Source organism: Paroedura picta, chromosome 6 (assembly GCF_049243985.1).
Source record: "Paroedura picta isolate Pp20150507F chromosome 6, Ppicta_v3.0, whole genome shotgun sequence".
In the NCBI taxonomy this organism is placed as follows: Eukaryota; Metazoa; Chordata; class Lepidosauria; order Squamata; family Gekkonidae; genus Paroedura; species Paroedura picta.
This window is the reverse complement of record NC_135374.1, coordinates 76499611-76518244: the sequence shown is the minus strand read 5'-3', so window position 1 is coordinate 76518244 and position 18634 is coordinate 76499611. Positions and strand designations below refer to the sequence as shown.

General features: G+C 42.0%; 2 protein-coding genes across 3 annotated transcripts in view; one reads left to right on the top strand and one right to left on the bottom strand.

Moving 5' to 3' along the window:
- The window catches only part of CTPS2 (CTP synthase 2), an 83944-nt gene extending 65312 nt beyond the window's left edge, over positions 1-18632 (bottom strand). Inside the window, exon 1 of one of the 2 annotated variants that reach the window (XM_077343156.1) lies at positions 18324-18632. In XM_077343156.1, the coding sequence (XP_077199271.1) occupies positions 18324-18427 (104 nt within the window). In that variant the 5' untranslated portion in view covers positions 18428-18632. The remainder of the gene's footprint in view (positions 1-18323) is intronic. The other variant, XM_077343153.1, reaches the window with a different exon arrangement.
- SYAP1 (synapse associated protein 1) lies at positions 92-15197 on the top strand. The gene is made up of 9 exons (XM_077343160.1): positions 92-454; positions 1920-2038; positions 4840-4906; positions 8362-8435; positions 8688-8827; positions 9513-9655; positions 10706-10764; positions 11637-11784; positions 14649-15197. The coding sequence occupies exons 1-9, from the start codon at positions 259-261 to the stop codon at positions 14774-14776; spliced, it is 1074 nt and encodes a 357-aa protein (XP_077199275.1). The 5' UTR covers positions 92-258; the 3' UTR covers positions 14777-15197.
- Positions 18633-18634: the final 2 nt, after the last annotated feature.

Sequence of the window (18634 nt, the reverse complement as noted above, 5' to 3'; positions counted from 1 at the left end):
GAGAGACTCGAGAGGGGCGCCCGCCCCGTCCGGGGACGTCGAGAGGCAGCGCAGAGCGCCCAGCCTCCTCTCTGACGTATTCCAATGACGTACCCCGGAAGTAACCGACCCCTCTTTTCCGGAAACAAACGTTACCCCCCCCCCCCCTCCGTGGTCCCGCGGCTTGTTTGTGCCGCCGCAGTGTCCTCGCCGCCGAGGCGCTTGCAGAGCAAGAGGGCGCGGGGGACGGGGGCGGCCTGGCCGGAGGCCTCAGCCAAGATGTTGCGCGGCTTGAGCGGCTGGTTCGGGATGAGCCGGGCGGCGGAGGAAGAGAAGCCGCCTCTCGTGGAAGGGGCAGCCGAAGGTGGCGAGGGAGAAGCCGTGCCCGAGGGGGAGGCGGCCGTGCGGAGCCAAGAGCAGGTGGAGCTGGAGGTGGGGCCGGACCCGGCTCTCAGCCAAGCCAAGGGACTCGGCAGTAAGTGTGCGGGTGTCTCCCCCTACTAACCGGCCTCCAGAGCCCCATGTCAGGAGGGCGCCAGCTCTGCGTTGGGAAATCCCTGGAGATTTAGGAGGTGGGGGCGGGGAGGGACCTGAATGGAGTCTAATGTTATGGAGTCCATCCTCCAAAGCAACTGGGGACTGGCGTTCCGCCTTCCTTGCTTCCAAGCTATCAGTCAGATCAGTCCCTAAATAAGTTAATTGCCCCCTTTTTCTTAGCTCTCACGCAAAGATGTTAAACATCCTTTCCACTCGTCTTCCTAAAGGTGCAATTCTCTACATACTGTTTCTCCCACAGGGGAGCAGAGGAACCAACTGCCTGCAGGAAAAAAATGACTTCTCGGTTAAAAAAATGATTAATTAGATTTTTTTTCTTAGATTCTGTAGAAATATCCAGATGTTGCGTTGCTATTAAAGGGTCATTTTTCTTCTTCTAGGCTGTTGGCCACCCTACTTCACCCTAAGCCCCACCGAACAGAGCCCCCTCTAATGTAGTTTTAATCAGAAAAAAAAATCCCACTGACTTCAGTGTGGTTGGCATCAAAGTAAGTTGTGTGTAAAATGAAAACCTAAGGCTGTCACCTACTGCTATTGTTCTTTAGTTAAAATAGCACTGATTTCAGTAGAATAATTTATTGCGGGTTGTAGTTAAAGGTGCAGTTTTGAATACACTAGACCTGCAAGTTCATTAAACTCACTATGCCTCTTGAAATTTATTGTGAGTGCTCCTTCAGCTTTAAGAGATACTGGGGTACACTCTGAGTTAGTATAGTTTTCAAGATACATGGTGAAACTAATATGTCACTATTTTGGTGATTTTCAATGTTCATGAAATTCTGTGCCAGTTGTATTTGTTTAAAACAGTTATCACTGTTCTGGATTTAAGATAAATTAGTTTAGACAAATTAGCCATTAACTGAGAATTTGCCCATCTCTGCCCAAAAAGGCAGGCAAATATACTTATTCTTTGTTTGGCCTTCTTTTTTAATGATAGTTCTGAAAGGCTTCAGATCAAGATGATAAACCCTGAACAGCTGCAGTGAATATAAATCACATTTGCTTCCTTGGACCTGTTTCTGAACACTTGGAGCTTGCATAAATTTACCAGCTCATATGAACTAGGATAGGTAGAGGCACTTTAAACAGAAAATACCAGGATGTATTTTGACACACCAACAGTACAATCTCCAAACCACTTTCCTGACAGTAAGTTTCATTGAGTAGGTCTGAGCAGGTTTCTGAATAGACATGATCACTTTCCTAGTAAAGTTTGAGAGTGGTGACTTGTCAATGTTTTAAAATCTAGATCTTGACACTCTACTGAATTTTTACAATCTCCCCTTCCTCCTCTTTAAACATACATTTACTTTTCCTATATCCAAAAGATTTTATTAAATCAAAGATTAATATCATGAGTTCGCATGTTCTTTTATCTTCAAAAGGTTATCTATTCAATTTTGCCACTACTGCCACGAAAAAGATTTCGGAATCAGTTGCTGAAACAGCACAAACAATAAAGAAGTCTGTTGAAGAAGGCAAAATAGAAACTATAATTGATAAGGTACCTTTTCTATTGTAAATACTGTACTGTAAAATATGATACATATTTACTCTTGCATGCTTTGTTTGAAAAACAAAATTTCCCACATTGTAGAGATATAATTCAGGTTAGAAGCTAGCAGCATAAGTGGGAATTTGGCTTGTTCAGCTGCAGGTACAAAAACATACGAAGAGCCCTGCTGCATTAGACCAGTGGTCCATCTAGTCCCACCATCCTGCCTCACGCAGTAGACAATTAGTTCCTCTGGAGGGCCAGCAACTTGCCCCTGATGTTGCCTCCTGGCTCTGGTTTAATGTGTAGGTTCTCCTCAATCACCATGAGTAGTAGCCACAGAGAGATCCAGCCTCCATTAATCTATCCCAGGGGTAGTCAAACTGCGGCCCTCCAGATGTCCAGTTTGACTACCCCTGATCTATCCAATCACATTATTTATTTTGGGACTTGTATACCACTGTTCTCAAAGACTCAGGGTGGTTTACAATAAAAATAATACAACCCCTTTTAAAGCTGTTTATTCCTGTGGCCTTACCTAATTCCTTTGGTAGTGAATTTCACATTTATTCACTCTCTGTAACAAAGAATTCCCTTCTGTACATCCTGAATCTACTGCCTATAAACTTTATTTGATACCTTTGAGTTCTAGCATTTGGGGAGGGGAAGAAAATGTCTCTTTTGTCATCTCTCTCCATCCTATGCCTCTATCATAGCTTTTCTCAACATTTTTACTTTTGAGACCCCCTGACACATTCTTCAGGCTTCGAGAAACCGTAGGGGTGGTGTAATCGTTCACAATATGGTTGGGAAGCACAGCTGTGTACACGCACACCCAGGGCACCTCTCCTTCCCACCCTTCCAGGCCCATTGTTAGACATTTTTTTTGTGGAGGGGGGAGGTCAACATGACTAGCGATCCCCCACCTGTGGGCCACGGACCACATGTGGTCCTTCGACTAATTGGAGGTGGGCCCCGAAGGATGCCTTCTTCCCCCCCCCCCCAGCCCTTTACAATACACTTCGGGTGTCATTGTCTCCCATCACTCCCAGATGGGACTATCTCGTTGCAGAGAAACAAGCACAGGGTTCCCAATGATTTGTCATTGTCATGAGTTAAAATTTCCATGAAAATAACATGTTCCTTATGTTCATTGTTGTGACATGTCTGTATCTTATTTTGAAGGGATGTTTAAACATTACCATAGCGATCAGAGAGCCCCCCACCGGGCCTCAGTAAAAGGCGTTGAGTGGTCCCCGGCGTTGAGTGTTCCCCAGTGATAAAAAGGTTGGGGACCACTGAACATGACCATATGTGGTCATATCACCTGATAAATGTTTAAGGGAAGGTGTTCCAACTCCCTAATAATCTGAGTCACCCTCCTTTGTACTTTTTTCCAGTTCTGCAATGTCTTTTTTTAGATACGATATATACAGTATTCCAAATGAAGCTCCATACGAAGATCTATATGGGACATTAGTTAATCTTCTACAGAAGTGCTGCAGATACCAGCCGGTCTTCTGCCTCCCCACTAAACAAAATTTGAAGTCTTCCTCTAACAGAAGAACCACAAGGTGGATGAGGTTTTAGTAGGGTAACTATGTTAGTCTGGACTCGGAAAGCTAGATCTAAACCCAGTAGCACCTTAGAGATCAACAAGATTTTCCGGAATCTGACGGAAGAAGCTCTCACACTCTCAAAAGTTTATACCCTGAAATTCTTGTTGGTCTCTAAGATACAGGCTGGAGGAAGTTCTTCAGCTGTTGTATGATTCCACCCAGTATCTCAATAGTTAGCTGTTCCATCTTCTCCTTGAGGAACTCTGCCATCCTTTTTCTCTTTATCATCTTCTGTACAGTTTTCAAACTCAAAACGATTTTTATATAGGAAATGCTATCCAAAGTGTTGGATGGCTAATTATGATGATCCTTGTGTGCATACCTTATTTCCTACAACAAAATGTAGCAAGTCACATTTTCATTCTTAAGATTATCACTTCAGATAGTGGTTAGGAGTTAATCTGTTTAGTGATATATATCAGAAAGAAGCTTGGTCATGTTTTTTCTCTCCTGTCAAATACAGTAAAATAGAATATTATGTCTCGGTGACACTAGTAGCATGATCTACAAAAGAGACACAAATAGTAAAAAAAAGTTTTAGATGTAAAGATTGATCAAATCAGAACATTAACCAGATAATTGTGGTATATAATCTGTCAAGTGTCTCCCAATATTAATCCTTTTGCTTAAAAACAGCTATCATTACGTATGATTTTGCTACTGATGGTGTCCTGTTTGCCTTGTTCTAAGGATGGAGGGAAGATATTCGTGTTGTTTCTACCTCACATTTTGTAATACCCTAGAGGGCGTCAGACATGACCTGGTGCTTGCACAGGGGATACCTTTACCTGCTTTCTTCCACCCTAGTTTAAACTGAGAAGAAAATTTATCTGGCACAATACTGATGGTTTCTTTCACTCCATACACCCCATAACAGATAATTAAGTTGGTGGATGAAATGAAACAGGATCTGATGCTCCATATTTACCTCACAATTAGGAAGAAAGGACAAAAAGGTTGCTGCCATTGATCCTGGACATTGCTTTGTATGGAAACCAGCTGTACAACATTTGATGTGTATTGTTCAAGGGTTTTTTTTTTACTTTATATTTCAAGGCCATACACACATTCCAGTTGTACCATGTGCTGTTCTGGCTTAGAGATTATGCCCAAAATCTTTAACTGTAATAAATTATGACTACTTAGCCTAATATTTTTTAGTAATTCTGTAATAACTAATCTTTCTTGTAGACAATTATAGGAGATTTTCAGAAGGAGCAGGAAAAATTTGTTCAACAGCAGCACACCAAAAAATCAGGTATTGTGTAAATATAGTTACTTTAAAATGCTGAAGACTCAAACCCTTTTAATTTTCATCAGGTTATTCATGTCATCCTTTTCTATAATCTTAGACAGAGTTAGCAGGTCATCTGTAGAATAGTTTAGTTCTTTTCCACTAATGGGTCCAAGCATAGTTTCCCTCTATGCTGACCTGCCCTTATCCTTGATCTGGAAACTGGTCCAGAATGCAGCTGCCAGAGTCCTCATAGCAACACCTTAGAGGTCCCATATCCAGCCCATCCTCCAGCTGTGCTGGCTTCCAGTCGAATTCCGGATCAGGCTTAAGGTTTTGGTTATCACCTTTAAAGCAACATGCGGTCTAGGTCCAGTATACCTGAGGAATTGCCTCGCCGCCTACACCCCTCAAAGAGCCTTCTGCTCTACCACTTCCGGTGGTCTCTGGCCCTGAGGAAGCCCGCACTTGACCTCAACCAGGGCCAGAGCTTTCTCCATCCTGGCCCCCACCTGGTGGAATGACCTGCCAGAGGAGATCAGGGCCCTCACAGAACTTGAACAGTTACACAGGACCTGCAAAAGGGAGCTCCACCGCCAAGCATTTAGTTGAGGTCGACCTAAACCACCACTTCCCATTGGCCCCCAAGCCTCCCTCCTACAATGACCAGTGCAAATTCGCCCAACCCACCAGGCCTCAGTATGAGTTGAACTGATGCTCTTTGCAGTTTCCACCATTCTTTAATGTTGTTGTTATTATGTTAATGTTATTGTTGTTATCACCTCGTTATTACTACTAATGGAGTTACCTGTATTGTTTCTTGTTTCATGTAAACTGCCCTGAGCCTTCAGGGAGGGCGGTATATAAATACAATAAATAAATAAAGGTTAATTCTGCAGTTAGTCTTGGCCTTTTAGTAGAAGGGAGTAATTAACAAGCCATGCTATTTTCACATCTCTACTGAAGATAAGCTCTGACCTGGATAGGACAGGATAGCCCAATCTTGAAAGCTAAGGATTGCCTCTGATTGGTACTTGGGTGGGCACCCACCAAGCATGTTCAGGCTTGCTGCACAGAGGCTGGCAGTGGTAAACCACCTCTGTTTGTCTCTTGTCTTGAAAACCCCACAGGGTTGCTATAAGTCAGTTTTGACTTGATGGCACTTTTCCCCACCAGTGAAGATGATCCTGCTGTCTGCTTCATAAGTAAGGCTATTTTAAAGTAGCTGGGTTTATTAAAAATACATCATTTATTTACTTCACTTATATCCATTTCTCTCAAATGTGAACCCAAAAGTCACATTGTTCTCCCCTCCTCCATTTTAATCTCACAATTAGCCTGTTTGATAGCTTAAGCCGTAACTTGCCCAGGTTGACACAACAAGCATCCGTGGCAGAGGGGCATTTAAATCTGGGTATCCCAGATTCCAGTGGTTATCCAGAAGGGGTGTAGTAGAAAGCATACAACACATTATCATACAACTGAACAAAAACAAAGATGCTTTTTAGAAACTGAAAAGCAGAAATCATTAAAATATTACTTGTATGAGGAGAAACAGTTTATTCCTGTGATAAAGATAGCCAAGGAAGTTAAAATGCTCTTATCTTGCTCTAGCTAGGATTATCTGCTTGCAGCTGTTTAAAGAATTTCACATGATGGCTATGGATACATAGTTCTCAGAGCTTAAAAACTATCCTCTCCTAGAAATAAATTGTTCACATATTTTCTTTCATGCACCTTTTCTGTCAACCCTAGAGCAACTTTTATAAGGGTGATGACTGGAGCAACTTTTATAAGGGTGATGACTGTACAGCTTTTCCTACCTTATAGGGTAATTGGGTATAGCAAACTGAAGTGCTCCATCTCCATACAGTTGGCCTGGATCTGCTACCTATCTCACACAGAACATTGTTTATTTTAAGGTCCTGGTAATTACTTGCTCTATGCAGTTTGGGTCCAGTTTGGGCCTCTCTGCCCATGGTCCCCAAAGAGCACTATGCTCAGCCAGCACCAACTGGCTAATGATCCCTGGCCCCAAAGAAGCACATTTGGCCTCAACCAGGGCCAGGTCATTCTGGCCCCACCTGGTGGAATGAGCTTCCAGAAGAGATCTGGTCCCTGTCGGACCTACCACAGTTCCACAGGGCCTACAAAATGGAGCTCTTCTGCCAGACATTTGGTTGAGGCCAATGACAGCATCTATTGAACTCCCAAAACCACTTCCCATCCAGATAAGCTCAGTCTACAGGGGTGTGGCAGTAATGTTACTGAGAATAAATGTTCTGTTGTTACCTATGTTACGTTACAATCATTGTTGACAATGCCTCATTGTTAATGACACAGTTATCAAACTATGGTATACTGTATTACACAATTCTCTGTAAACCCTAAGCCACAAGAAAGGGCAGTATACAAATCTAAATAAACAAATAATAAAATAAATACATAATTTATAAAAATTTCTATCCTGTTTTCCTACCCTTGCAAGAGTCACTATGACAACAATTTAAAACCTACACGATAAAATCACATTTTAAGGCCATTAAAATCAATATTCCCCATCATTAAAACAATAAAAAACAGAGTTAAATAGATATTCAAAACATCAAACCAGCCATTAAAATAGTGTTTTGGAAAAAGGGATCTATGAGCAAATGCCAAACAAGACGACAAAGTTTTCACCTGCTGGCAGAAGATGGCAATAGAAGGGAACAGACAAATCATCCTAGGGAAAGAGTTCCACAACCATGACGGTGACCCTAATGGTCAGGCAAGTTGTAGATGGACCAAAACTAGAATAATATAATCCCTACCACCTACTCTCATCCAGGGGTAGTCAACCTGTGGTCCTCCAGATGTTCATGGACTACAATTCCCATGAGCCCCTGCCAGCATTTTCTGGTGCTTGCTGGCAGGGGCCAATGGGAATTGTAGTCCATGAACATCTGGAGGACCACAGGTTGACTTCCCCTGCTCTACTCAACATCCTGACTGCAGCAATAGAAGTTTCAAAACACTTCTTCACAGCAGCCCCATGTAGAGTACAGTGGCTTCCAATCCCAGCCCAGATAGGTGGTCTAGAAAGATGTCATGATCAGTGGGGTCAAAAGTTGCTGTGAGGTCCAGGAGAATCAACAGAGGCACACTCTTCATCTCTCAGCACAAGTCATCCACCAGGGTGTCCAAGGCTGTTTTAGTCCCATAACTAGGTCTTTGGAGGGCTCACAAAGCTGTATACACAGCGTTTTATGTATCTTCAGGTATGTGTGTGACTTCACTGTGTAAAACTGTTGATAAATTTGCAGTCAGGCTACTGAACACTGGTCCGTTTTGATATTTGTAACAAAAAACTCCCAAAACAATATTATCCAAGCTAAACATTCTTGTGATAGGTCTTGGCATTTCCCAACTGAAGCTAATAGTTCTATTGTCTACTAATAGTGACTGCGAGTATTTTAACATTCCCTTTTCACTCACAGAAGCTGCTGTGCCTCCTTGGGTAGACAGCAATGAAGAAGAAACCATTCAGCAACAAATATTGGCCTTATCAGCAGTAAGTTCCCTCCCCCACATCTGTGTTTCAGTCATTTCTTACTTAAAACAGGACTGTAGACTAGAAATATTATGTGCCAACAAATAAATCATTGGTAGGATCACAACAGTTTCTAAAACAAAACCAGTTTTTCACTAAAGTCGTTCTTTCTTATACGTTCTGACAGTACTACTTAATAGTCTGGCTTCTTTTCTGATTAATGAATTCAGAGAACTCTTTACCCTCCTGACAAGAACATTTTATTCTTCAAAGGACAGAAGAAACTTTCTGCGTGATCCACCAGCAGGGGTTCAGTTTAATTTTGACTTTGATCAAATGTTTCCAGTTGCTTTGGTAATGCTGCAGGAAGATGAGCTTCTGAACCGAATGAGATTTGATCTTGTTCCAAAACAGTGAGTAATCTGCAGAAATGCATTCAGCTGACTACTCAAAATTAAAGTGTTAACTCTCATTATCTGATTTTCTGTATTTACATATTAAAAGCCTCAAAAAGGTTGGGGATATATGTAATCTTTTCTTTGCATAAATTGGTGTACAGATGGCTATGCTTGGCATCTATAAATATTTCATTATGATGGTATATGGAAGGATTTCATGAAACCCTGGGGTTTCGTGATGGGTCTGGAAGTGTTTCCCAAATGGGCGGGAGTTAATTTTAATATTTTTTAAATTTGTTAAACATTTATTGGGTGATATGACTATATGTGGTCATGTCAACCCCCTCTAAAATGGCCAATGATGGGCCTGGTGGGGGTGGGAAGGGGAGGGGCCCCGGGTGGGCATGCACATAGCTATGCCTCCCAAACATATTCTGTACCATTCTGCCACTTCTGGGGTTTCTCAAAGCCTGAAGAATGTTTCAGGGGTTTCTCAATGATAAAGAAGTTGAGAAAGGCTGGTATATGGTGTCTCTATCTTGTTCCTATAAGAGTGTGAAGTGCAATAAAATCATGTATTCACATTCCTCAACCATATCAAAAATATGTCCTAGTTCATTAGGGAAAGTCCCTGATAGCTTAGTTTCCACACTGACATAAAATCGGTGCACTTATCAAAATGTATACTCTCTGTCTTCAGTGTAAAGGAAGAGGTATTCTGGAGGAATTATTTCTACCGCGTCTCTCTAATTAAACAATCTGCACAGCTCACAGCACTGGCTGCACAACAGCAAGCAGTAAGGAAAGAGAAGGGTGGCAGTGAAGACAGTAGAGAGCTGACAGGTAGAGATTTTATTTTCACAAATATCTTGCTGTGTTGGTTGACAACCCCTTTCACTCATCTCATAAAGGTCTTTTACTTGAATTCCAGAAATCTGAATCTTTAAAATACAAAATAATTATTAGATTTCACAATATAAATTTATAGAAAAATGGTTTTGCTATAAAAATTCTAGGTGAACATACATGGTTCTGGGTAGGTTAGGCTGCCAGTGAGTGATTGCCCCACAGTCACCCACTGATATTACTGGTGATCTGAACCGGCATCTCCTCAGTTCTAGTCCGAAAGTACAACCATTATATTCCATATTGGCTTGCACCATTTTATTAAGGCAGCTGTCATTAGACAAACCAAACTAAACCTTCAGAAATACAGAGAAACATCTTGTAAAAAAAACAGATGTATCCATCACTCACAGGACGATGTTTAGCTTATGTATCCATTTACTTAGTAAATCTGAACCCCATGCATTTCTCAACTTCTGTTCTTCGTGTTCTGCAAGTATGTCTTCTGGGTGCCTTCTATGCTCCAAAGTACATGAAGAGTTGCGTCAAAGAGTCACACCTATTCTTGAAAGGATCTAAGGAGTCAGCTTGTTGTAATGGTTGAGATTGGTGACTTCTAATCTGGTGAGCTGGATTTTATTCCTTGCTCCTCCACATGCAGCCAGCTGGGTGACCTTGGGTTTGTTACAGCCTTCACAGAGCAGTCCTATCAGGGCTGTCTTAGTGTCACCTCCTATTGTGAGGACAGGAAGGGAAGGTGATTGCAAACCACTTTGAGACTCCTTCGGGCAGTGGAAAGTGGGGTATAAAACCAGCTCTTCTGCTAACAGAGTTCACTTTCTCTGGCTAGAGGTTAAGAGATGAGGATTCCTAATTGTAAGATGAAGATAGCAGATGGAGCTTCTTGAACAAGAAAATACAACCTTTTCTGCTCAGACTCTGCTTCTAACACTATGCAGTTATACTGCTTGAGATTATTTCCCACCCCATTAAATACTCGGCATACACTGAAATAAGAAGTCTTCAGAATTCTATTTGTCTTTTTAGAAACTGTGCGACCAAAGACACCACCTGTGACAATAAAGTCTCAGCTAAAACCTCATGAGGTAAAACTATTTTGTGCTCTTTGTCAGTATTTGCAACACAAGTGACTTTGTTTTAGTTATAGCATGTAGTCAATCCAAACTCATTTCTAAAGAATTACTTCACACACAGAAGTCAAATGTTTATTAAGGAACTTAAGTTACCATAGCAATTCAGACCACCTTTTGAATTAAGCGATTGTGTCATTTCTTCTACTTAAAAAGAAAAGGTGCATTTTTCCTCACTTCTTCCAAATAGCATAATGCTATTTTAAAGGTAAAGGTATCCCCTGTGCAAGCACCGACCCTTGGGATGACGCCCTCTAGCGTTTTCATGGCAGACTCAATATAGGGTGGTTTGCCAGTGCCTTCCCCAGTCATTACCGTTTACCCCCCAGCAAGCTGGGTACTCACTTTACCGACCTCGGAAGGATGGAAGGCTGAGTCAACCTTGAGCCGGCTGCTGGGATTGAACTCCCAGCCTCATGGGCAGAGCTTTCAGACTGCATGTCTGCTGCCTTACCACTCTGCGCCACAAGAGGCTCTACCTGGTTAAACTTGTACTGTTAAGTACTGATTCATTCCTCCCTAGGTTTCAACAGTCTAGGTAGCCTTTGTGGTTGCTTTACAGGTCTGGTATGGTAGAAGTAGAAAAAGAAAATGAGGTCAGATGGATCCATCAGGCTTCCTATTTGTCTATCTGCCATTCTTGCTACTGTTGTGATAATTTATACCCATAAACTTGAGAGAAGAAGTCTGTTTTATAATTTTCCATGAAGACCCCACCTTGTTCTCAGTCTATATAGAAATTACCTCAGTGTTTACCCCTCCCCACATATAAATACAACTTTAAGCAGATATTTACATTTTTTTCTCTTGTATTCTAACATTTGAAGGAAGAAGAGGAGATTTCTACCAGCCCAGGAGTGTCAGAATTTGTGAGTGATGCTTTTGACACATGCAGCTTGAATCGGGAAGATTTAAGAAAAGAGATTGAACAACTAGTGCTTGACAAAAAAAGAGAGGAATCTACAACAGTGGAAGGTAAAATTATCATTGTCTTCTATTCTTTAATATAAAGAATTAAAGGAATTTCTTTCCTGCTCACGTGGAAAGAAATCTCTTAAGACAAGATGTCAGATTCATCATAAAAGCTGGATCTGACATAAATGTCACTTTGCAGGCCAAAAACTGTAATACCAGAGAGAGAAACTTTATAAAGGACACAGGCAAACCCAATTAATAATATTTTTCACTCAAAACACTAGCATGCTTTAAATATAAAAGCATAAGCAGAGCCCTGCTGGATCAGACAAGTTCTCTGTCTACTCTAGCATCCTGTCTCACACAATGGCCAATCAGTGCCTCTGAGGCTACACAATATTCCAAATGAGACTGCCCCATAGATCTATACAGGGGCATTACAATATCAGCTGTTTCATTCTCAGTCCATTTCCTAATCATCCCTAACTTAAGAGTTTGCCTTTTTTTTCCACTGCTGCTGCAGCACACTGAGTTAGAACATGAAACCCTATGTTGGATCAGGTCAGTGGCCCACCCAGTCCAACACTCAGGAGATCTACCAGTGGGGCCAGAACTCCAGAAGGCCTCCCACTAGTGCCCTCTAAACTGCAAGAATACAAAACATTACCTTGGAGGAAATGGCTACTTTGGAGAGTGCACTACTTTGCATTAGTGTCTACCCCTCAAAAAAAGATCTCCAGGAAGTTGCTAGTGGAGTTGGCATCCCTACTTTTGGCACCTATAAAGTAGCCAGAGGAACACAGGCTTTTAGATCCTACCCTGGAGAACCCTCCTAGGGCAGTGGGGGTCGAATGACCCTTTCACAGGAGTCGCGGTAGCTTGGCCAGGAGGGCACCATCCACACAACAGCCTTATTAATTAATTAATTTAGATTTTTATACCGCCCTTCCCTACGGCTCTAGGCAGTTTCCATAAAACATTTTGGAACATTCACATAGAACACTCTCAAAATCAATATGACAATATAACAATAACATACCAACTAGAACAGTATTTCAACAATAACTTTGACACTCCCTCAGTAGGTTCGATCCCTCAGTCGGGGGGGGGGGGCTGTAGATGTTATGGTTTAGCCTCACCAGATGCCTGGTGGCCCTGCGGAATTGTGGAAGTTCTGGCAGGGCCCTAATCTCTTCAGGGAGCTCATTCCACCAGATGGGGGCCAGGATTGAAAAGGCCCTAGCCCTTGTTGAGGCCCAATGTGCCTCTTTAGGGCCAGGGATCCACAGCCTGTTGGAAGTAGCAGAGTGTAGCACTCTTCTGGGGGGTATAGGCAGGGAGGCGATCTCTCAGATACACTGCGCCAAGACCTCATATGGCCTTAAAGGTGATTACCAAAACCTTAAAATTAATCCGGAATTCAACTGGGAGCCAACTGAGTTCTTGGAGTACCAGCCAGATATGAGTTCTCCATGATGTCTTAGTGAGAATCCTGGCCACGGCGTTCTGCACCAGTTGTAGTTTCCGGATCAAGGATAAGGGTAGGCCTGCGTAGAGTGAGTTGTCCAGTCTAGAGGTGACCATCACATGGATCACTGTGGCTAGGTGCTCTGATTCCAGGTAGGGTGCTAGTAGTTTGGCCTGGCGGAGGTGGTAAAATGCCAGCCATGCTACCTTTGTGACCTGGGCTTTCATTGTAAGGGAAGCATACAGGATCACGCCCAAGTTCCTGGCGGAGTGAGTCGCTAGGAGCTGCACACTGTCCAGGTGTGCTTCCTCCCATGAACCCTTCCTACCCAACCCAGAACCTCCGCCCTTGCGGAGTAGATCGAGACAAAGCGTTCGTCTGTCTTAAGCAATGGAAAAGAGCGAGATCGGCATGTTGGGACAAGAGGCATTACTGAGCTGAGAAACCCCGGGGGAAAAAACAATTTATCACAATCATGAACAATGGATTTTCATGCCATTGGTCAGATTCGGTTTAATTTCTGTGAAAGAACCCTTGCATAATTTTATGGTTGGGGGTCACCACAACATGAGGTGTGAGGTATTAAAGGGTCGCAGCATTAGGAAGTTTGAGAACCACTGTCCTAGGGCATCCATGGAGCAGCTAGCCAATCCAGCCAGCCTTCCTCCCATGGTGGAGGACTGACTGAGCGGAGCAAAGGAGGTGTGTGCAGCACAGTTTGCTAAGCTCCACTACAGCTGTCCCTTCCCCAGGTTGGGAGGCAAATGTATGGTTTCTGCCTCCTTTTCAAAGGGTGCTATGGTGTGATGCAATAGCCATGGTGGGGTGCATCTTCCACTTCCAGCCATGCAGTAAGAGGTGAGTGGACTGCAAGGTGAGTGGACAGGGGTGGGCCATGCATTGTCCTGCACATGCCCTCAGACACCCAACCTGCCTTCCTGAGCAGGCTGGCTGCAGAACCTGCTTTCCCAGCAAACGGAATCTCAAAGCAGCTGACACTCCTGCCTTTTGGTTACCAGCTAAGACTGCCACTTCTCTCTCCTCATCCCCTGCAATAGCAAGGCACTCCCATTTGACTTGCAAGCGTGGCTCAAAGGGGCAGAACTCCCCCCCCCCCCAACAGCCTGGTATTTCCCTTTAAGTCTTTCTCAGGTGCCCATTCTCCTGCGTCCACCACCCATTCTTTCTTAGCACTGGGGTAATCTACATAATGCATTTGCTCAAGGGATGAATAAGAGCTGTAGATGGGCTGGATCCTGCCAATGGGCTATATGTTTGACACCTCTGCCCTAAGATTTTTATTTATAGTTGGTCCCAAGTTGCACCTGCTGATATTTATTATTTTAGTCTTGAAATATCACTGTATGTCTTGTAAAGGTAAGTATGTCTTACTGCAAATCATTTTCAAGAGCAGTGCAATACAGTCCAATCAATCTGTATGTTTGTTTTTATTTAGAAGAAACTGCTGACTGGGAAAAGGAACTGCAGCAGGAGCTGCAAGAGTATGAAGTGGTTACGGAATCAGAAAAGCGAGATGACAACTGGGACAAAGAAATAGAGGAAATGCTTCAGGGAGAAAACTAACCACTTTTCCATAAATTCTTACTGAAAACTGACAAGAATTTTGTTTTTATACTTGTTTCAGAGACTTTCTTCTGGCACAGAATAGCTTTTTGTAAAATAAGGCTCCTGGTGATCAGGTATAAAAATCTATGAAATAAACACTCTACCTTCCAGAGGACTGTAGGGCAATTTAGACCTGATTGTTCCCACCCCCAAACAGGAATTCAAGACACAGTTTGGCAAGTCCGTGGTGAAAACTCTGGGGATTACAAAACAAGCTTTGGGTGCTTTGAAAAGGGGAGATGGGGGAGGTCCAGAGCAGATGCAGACATTGCTTTATTTGATGTTTTCTTCAGATGGACAAACATGGATATCGGTTTAAGTAAAAATGTTGTGACCAGTTTATCTATGATGGGGTAATAAACAGAGTACTTGTATTTAATTTCTTTCATGAAGGCAATGACACATCATGTTGCTGTTTTGATTCTTTCTTTATAAATAACAATTTATAAATACTTCTAACTACTAGCTTTTTATTAGTACTTGTGATTGTAGGACACCATAATATATATTTGTTGGACTTTTATTTTCACTGTTTATAAAACCTCAGCACTTGAACATCATAAAAACACAAAGGCAATAATGATTCTTTATAATATAGATAAATAGGATGTAAACTGACTGAGGCAGTTAGGTTAACATTCTGTTGATAATATATCCAGTGACTTAATTGGGGAATATAATAGTGGACTATCATGACAATCACAAGAATGGTCAAAAGTTTATAAAAAGAAAGAATAAACTGGTGGTGTTACTATACTAAAACTATTAAACCATATTCTTCCCCAAACCTCTAAATTGCCTGTGGCAGCTTCTAACAGCAAAAATTAACTATGGGTTCCAAAGCGTAAGACACATTAAAAGAAAGTAATAATAAAATTGTTTCTTAATTAAATGCTAAGGTGCCCAATGTACCTTAAGGCAAGCATCTTCACTTGGGTCCTATTCAAATAAATAGTATAGCTTGAAAGACAGACATTAAGTATTAACAAACAGTCCCAGTTTGTGTAGGACCCAAGTGAAGTACTGTAATAAATGGATTAAGCACCTCACTGTACATCTAGGATGTAGAGAAGATGGCCACTGTCCCCCAGACGTGGCCAGGGGACTGCTGCTGCAACCAGATAAAAAGGCAAGACTGAGGTGTTTCGTAGCAGATGACATACCACTACCTGAAGGAGTCTCAAGTTGGCTTACAATCATCTTCCCTTCTCCCCCCACAACAGACACCCTGTGAAAGGAGGTGAAGCTGAGAGAGCCCTTGAGAGAAACTGTTCTGTAAAATACAGCTTTACCAGGATTGTGACTAACCCAAGATTACCAAGCTGACTGCATGTGGAGCAGTGGGGAATCACAGCTCTCCAGATTAGAAGCTGCTGCTCTTAACCACTACACAAAGATGGCTCTTGGTGATGAGATGAAGTGGGGTTGGAGAAGAAGATGAGTCTAACTTAAGCCCAATGATTGGTTTTATTAATCTGTGTATGAAATTTAATTTAGTCAACTTCAATCTTAGCTAAGAATTTCTGAAACAAACCAACTATAAGAAACTGAACAGAGGGCAGCCGAAGGATTTATGTAAAGTTTCTCTGATATTCAAGATATAAGGGTGCCTGACATCAGCTCTTACCAATTACCAAATAAAAATCTCACAAAAGCCTATATAACTAGATAGGGCATATCTTGGATGTTAGTAACGCCTGGTGGGTTTTATCTACTCATAAAAAGGAGCCCATTGCAATGAACTTTTAAAAATAAAACTGTTTGACATTAATTCAGAAGATGTTGTTCAATTTGCTACATTTTAAGCTGAAAAAAGAGCTAAATCTCTTTTTAAAAAGAGGCTTTTTTAAAAAACCAGGTTTTAAAGGGAATCTCTGGTGAACTGAACCTGTGTTTGTCACAAAGCCAAAATACTTCAGATACCACACAGGGAAACATTTTTTTTTAATATTTGAATTTGAATGATAGCTTCTTATGGGTATCAGTACAGTCCACTGATCAGACCTGTGGTCTATCTAGTCAAGCGTACTGTTTCAGGATACGGCCAACCAGTTGCCTTGAAAGATCAAGCAAAAGGCTGAGGACCTCCTTTGCTATTGCTGTCTTCTAGAACTGGTACTTATAACTAGGCTAAGGTTTGCTGTCTCTATATATATAGGTTCCCTTGAATCACCATGATTCGTAGCCGTTGATGTATCTCTCCTCAATGAATCTCTATCTAACCCTTTAAAACTATCTTCAGTGATCTCAACTTCCATTGGCAGTGAGTTTCACAGTTTAGTTAACCATGCAGTTACAAATAGGAAATCACATCAATTAATGGTAGAGAATTGTATGCTGATAAACTTAGGTTAGAGATGACCACATTTTTAAGTTACAGTATGTATGATGCTTTCAAAGACTATAGTGTTGTCAAGAAATTATCAGCCTAGTTATAAGTTTTTGGTAAAATCTGAAGTGTCTTGATAATTTGCTACATACTTGGCCAAACCATTAACCATAACTTAGGGGGTGATCACTGTTGCGGTTCTAACTGGTCATGTAAGAAGACATGATCCACCAGTATTAAGTCTTGTATTGGCAATATTAGCAATGAAAACACCATTTTTAAAGAAATCTGCCACAGGCATATCAGGGCTATCTCAGCCTCACCTACCTCCCAGGGTGTCTGTTGTGGGGAGAGGAAAGGGAAGGTGATAGGTGGTAGAGAAAAGCAACATATAAGAACCAAGTCTTCTAAATGTTATTTCTTAAATGTGGGGTTTTACTACTGAGTACAAGTAAAATTTCATTTGCTAACACATACAAAGAGCATTGTAAATGAACCTCAAAGTAAATTCTACTGTGCAGCAGAATAATTCATGCATGCCCTTTGAAACAGCAGAGTATAAACTGTAGTGCACTATCCAGTTTCTGGTACATCACGTAGCAGCTGTTGAAGCCGTTTCCAAGAATGCTGGCTTTGGTCTGATGTAGCAAGAGTGTGTAATCTGGATCCTCCATGCTTAGAGTAATGGAAACTTAAATGTTCACTCTGGTCTTGTACACTGATATATTTATCCTCTTCAGGTTGATTTCGTGATGGATCTTAAACTGTGCTACTAAAGTCAGTACCCTTTTACTAGGCTACAGTGAAATTAACAATGGCACTGACTGGGCAGTCAAAAGGCATAGAGTTTTAGAAAGACAAAGCAGATTTAGTCTGAATAAAATCAACAAAGTTCATTAGGATTGAACCCGAAGTGATATGGTGCCCTCTTTTTAATGTCTGCTCTTATAAAGCACAGTAAGTACGAACCAACTGTGATTTACTGTGGACCAGAACTCAGTTTAACCATTGTACTACCCAAATTAACTGCACCCCCAAATGCGGGGAATTATCAATTTAATCTTCCCTCCTTGGCGATTATTTTACCCATCTCCACCCCGTTTCTGCAGAATAGCCTACCGCGTTGACTATGAGCACATATGTCTCAACTCTACAGAAGGATAGTAATAGACTCACCCGAGCCTGGCGGTGAGCACATTCCTCAAAGTTCGCTTTAATAGTAACAGGCATCCTGCAGAAAAGCGACTCATATCTCTACCACGTGCAAAAGAAGGCAACATGCTCAGAAGACTACATGTCCCAAGAAGCACTGCGGTACAATTCACCTATGGCATTTCTCCCTCGTGCCTTTTTGATTGGAAAAAAGAAAAGAATTTTCGTCTCTCTTCTCCTCCTGATAGGCGCAAGGCAGAGCGTGCTGGGAGTTGTAGTATCTGGCGCAAGAGAGTAAGGGCCGACTCCAGAGAAGACCTTGGAGTTTTCGCTGC

What these genes read in the sequence shown, in the direction of transcription:
- SYAP1 (XM_077343160.1), top strand. Translation starts at nt 259, where the DNA reads ATGTTGCGCGGCTTGAGCGGCTGGTTCGGGATGAGCCGGGCGGCGGAG. An exon ending in AAATATTGGCCTTATCAGCA is followed by an intron (nt 8,436 to 8,687) that starts GTAAGTTCCCTC and finishes TATTCTTCAAAG; the next exon opens with GACAGAAGAAACTTTCTGCG. An exon ending in GGAATCTACAACAGTGGAAG is followed by an intron (nt 11,785 to 14,648) that starts GTAAAATTATCA and finishes GTTTTTATTTAG; the next exon opens with AAGAAACTGCTGACTGGGAA.